The sequence below is a fragment of the Gavialis gangeticus genome, unplaced genomic scaffold, assembly GCF_001723915.1.
Source record: "Gavialis gangeticus isolate Ggan-Ray unplaced genomic scaffold, GavGan_comp1, whole genome shotgun sequence".
Classification (NCBI taxonomy): Eukaryota; Metazoa; Chordata; order Crocodylia; family Gavialidae; genus Gavialis; species Gavialis gangeticus.
The window spans coordinates 85166702-85167719 of NW_017729025.1; the positions used below are offsets into that span (position 1 = coordinate 85166702).

At 40.0% G+C, this 1018-nt stretch overlaps 1 protein-coding gene across 1 annotated transcript in view; it reads right to left on the reverse strand.

Moving 5' to 3' along the window:
* LOC109299349 (cytosolic phospholipase A2 epsilon-like) overlaps positions 1-1018 on the reverse strand; it is a 71880-nt gene that overhangs the window by 33256 nt on the left and 37606 nt on the right. The window contains exon 13 of the mRNA XM_019519938.1: positions 303-439. Coding sequence (XP_019375483.1) covers positions 303-439 — 137 coding nt within the window. The remainder of the gene's footprint in view (positions 1-302; positions 440-1018) is intronic.

Here is a 1018-nt window from a genome sequence, read left to right on the forward strand (position 1 = left end):
TCAAACAAGCTTTAGTTAAAGTGCCCCCACTGCCATTTTGAAGCGCAGAATGATGCATTCACAAGATGCTGTAGGCATTTTAATTAGAGTGGCTCTCAGAGCATCTCTAATTAAAGCACTCCCATCCCTAGAGAACATGTAAAGATACCCATAGAGACTGGGTTGTAGGGAAGCAAAATTTAAAAAGTCAGAGTTCTAATCAGTATAAAGTTGTGTAAGAAGCCTAGGAAAGGTAAAATGACCACTCTGCAGCAGCAACATACATCAAAAGCAAATTAAAACTCTGATCATGTTCTCCTTACCATGTTGTACCAGATAAACCAGCAATATATGAAATACAGTCTAAGATATCCAACTTCTGAAGAGCCAAAAGGCTTCCAAACATAGCTGTCATGGATCGCACTCCACCTGCTGTTGTCATAATTGCCACCACTGGTACCTGTTTAATACACCAAGGCAGAGAATTGGTTAAAAGCAATTATATATAAACATTTAAAACAGAGGACAGAATTGATAGCATGTTCGTATACAGTAATACTGAATCTCTTCAGTCGACATGCTTACACAAGTCGCTACGTTCCCACAGCAACAAGCTACGGTAACATAGCTCTTCTTTACGGTGACATAACATCAGTGGGCATGAACCGTGATGCCACTGCTACTGCGCAGTAGGGTTATAAATGACCTATGCACTGTGAGGACTGCACAGTAAAACTGGTTACTGCGCAGTCACTTAGTACTTGCTAAGGTAAGTAACTAAATGACTATACAGTAACAACTGCACAGTCGAGGGCACATGTAGATGCACCCAGTGTGACCATTTAAGCTTAAATAGCTCTTTTCCTTCTTTGATATTCACTCTGATGTATTTATAGAAAACACAAGGCCAGATTGGTTAGTCTACAAAAGTTCAAATCTATCAGAGACTGGCATTAGCTTTTGTAAGCAGAATTCTTACTACATCAGATGCTGTGAAAGGACTGCAGGAAGCAGAGCTGCTAAATAGAAAGCAGTGATT